Genomic DNA, 2,597 nt, shown 5'->3' with positions numbered 1-2,597 from the left:
AAAATATACAACTCTTACTATCATTTAAGCAGCCACTTCACTCAAAGACCAATTATCTTCTAATTTAGTTATAGCCCTTGCTCTTTGCGCCTCAGTTAAATGCTCCGGCATATTTCACGTTACTTATTTGTTTACATTTCATTATGTTTGCTCTAAGTGACATATATATTTGACAACTATTGAATTTTACGACGACTATGATTTGAAGTTTAAATTACACGGTACAATATGGCCGTTCACATTTGGGTGGCGCCGACAGTACTGTACATAGCCCAGCTGATGTTATGAGGACATCAAATGTCATCAGGACGTCAAGAGCAAATCCCAGGCGGGAGCGACTAAATATCTGACGGCGCCCCCGCCGAGCTGCGCATGCGCTGGTTTGAATTACTTTTGACAGAACTAAATGAGTTGCCAAAATGCAAACATTAGTACAATGTTTGTAAATGTGTAAATTGTTTTTATTAGTTTCAGAAGTACATACTTCCAAAAAGACAAAAATAATGTTGATTTCTCAAGTCTTGCTTACAGTACTTGCTTATAGAAATGTTAAAATAAAGCAAATTAGTGACATGAAATGTTAAAAAATGATGGATAAACATCCGAGTCACACTTTTGTTTTCTATTTTCATGTATACTTACTTAAATTTTTTTTATGTAAACAAAATTAGAACAAAAATATAATATGTACGAGTTAAGCGAAAATCAAACAATTCTGTTGTTTTCTGGCTGTGGTAAGTAGGTAAAAAATAAGGAATTAAACAAAAAATATATTCTGCTATGATGACATATATTTCAACTTATCTTACAATTATTATATAATCTTACATAATGCTACGACATACACATAATTTATTTACAAGAAAATTCCTTTTAATATCTATGTAAGGTGTTTGGGGAACTTGAAAAATGGGGAAACTATGATAGAGTGGTAGTATAATTATGGTCATTAGATTTATCTGCAGACACAAAAGGTTTATTTTGTAAAAGGTTTTCAATATTTAAGTTTTGGTTGTAATTTGGTTTTTTGTATAACCCTTTACGAGTGATTTTATTTTTCTTTGTTGAAAGAAAGTTTTTTGTTGACAAATTTTTTTATTAGGCGGCTCCCTGATCAGTTCTGTTTCCAATTCATCTACTTTTCGTTTTAGGTTATTTTCCACTTCTCCTAATGTAGCTGTCGATTTTTTTGCAGTGTCTGTACACATGTAATTACATAGCACCTTTAGACTTTTTTCCGCATAGTACAGTTTATCTTCATCCGCAATTGAAAGACTTTCACTGATATTGTTCAAAATTTCTCTCAGTTCAGCAATCTTTTTAGTTTTGCCTAGTTTCTGGGAGTTACTAGTAGCAAGGGAACCTACAGTATTTAAATGAATAGATACTTCTTGATTAACAACAAAATCTTCATTTTCCTTGTTTTCAATTATTAACTGACTTGAGTTGAGCTCTGTATTTGTTATATTTAAAACAACAAAATGAATATGCTTACAAATCGTAGATTTAACAAAAAAGTCTGTACAAGTGCAAGCATAGGAGTGAACACATATATTACATGAATTGCATAATAACTTACAACAAGGTTCATCTTTAGTTTTTGACACAAAATAAGTCAATTCTTCAGATGTTAACAACCATACGTTATCAGAATTTGTGGTTATATGAAAAGTAGATTCTTCAGCATTATGGTGACGTTTGTCAATATCAACAATATGACAAGAATTTTTGCCTTTTGTAATTTTAATCATTCAATAATTTTGTTTCTAATGTATGAAACGACAGAATTAATCCCTTTATCGAGCCTTTTCGTTTTCTTTCTATCTAAATAATGATATTTGATGAGTTTATGCATGGACTCTAAACGCATATTAGTATTGATATGACAATTTTTACGAAAACAGTAAGCCCATTGTTCACAGTTATTACTATAATATTTTAAAAAATACTCCCCAAAACCTTTTGTATCTTGTTCTGAAAATAACAATTTAATTGTTAAATCAAGTTCTGTTTTAAATTTATTTTCATCTAAAATGTACTGTAAATGCTTGAGTGTTTCGTAAACATTCTTCCTTTTCTCAAGATTTGTAATTTTATTTAAATTACTACGCCAAGCATGATCTACATGCCAGGAACAAAACAACTGATTTTTTACAGTACCCATTACCATTTTCCAAGCATTATAGAAGGTATGGGTGATATCCGTCATAAATGAAATCGGATTTAATATACCAACCCTCTCTAATTTTTTTGAAAAATATTTCATTTATGACAGTATCTTTTCTATTGCTAAACATGCATGCACCTGGCAACCCTTCACCATACTCATCCACTACCAATACCGTTGTTAACTCAAAGTCATAATTATTAAGCCCATGTGTGCTATCTACACAGATTATTTTATTGCCATAAGTTTCTAGTAAATGTTCTTGCGACTGATTAAAAGCAAACATCCTTATTATCTAAAATATCATGATCCTCTCCTTGCCTCTTATAATACACAAAGCTACTTCTTTTATATTCCTCCACCCACATATCTGCACTAATAGAATCATTTTCATGTTGAACCTAAAATAAATGCAGATTAACAAAAAGAA

The 2,597-nt window shown here is 30.8% G+C and overlaps 1 protein-coding gene across 1 annotated transcript; it reads right to left on the bottom strand.

The window, feature by feature from the left end:
* Positions 1-793: 793 nt before the first annotated feature.
* LOC111692384 lies at positions 794-2,215 on the bottom strand. The gene is given in 2 exon segments (XM_023456366.1): positions 794-1,745; positions 1,748-2,215. Coding segments are annotated over 2 exon segments (1,167 nt in total). The 5' UTR covers positions 2,171-2,215; the 3' UTR covers positions 794-1,001.
* Between the last annotated feature and the right edge of the window lie 382 nt (positions 2,216-2,597).

Source organism: Anoplophora glabripennis, unplaced genomic scaffold (assembly GCF_000390285.2).
Source record: "Anoplophora glabripennis isolate ALB-LARVAE unplaced genomic scaffold, Agla_2.0 scaffold1438, whole genome shotgun sequence".
Lineage (NCBI taxonomy): Eukaryota > Metazoa > Arthropoda > Insecta > Coleoptera > Cerambycidae > Anoplophora > Anoplophora glabripennis.
The sequence above is the reverse complement of the archived record's forward strand: the minus strand, read 5'-3'. Positions and strand labels throughout refer to the sequence as shown.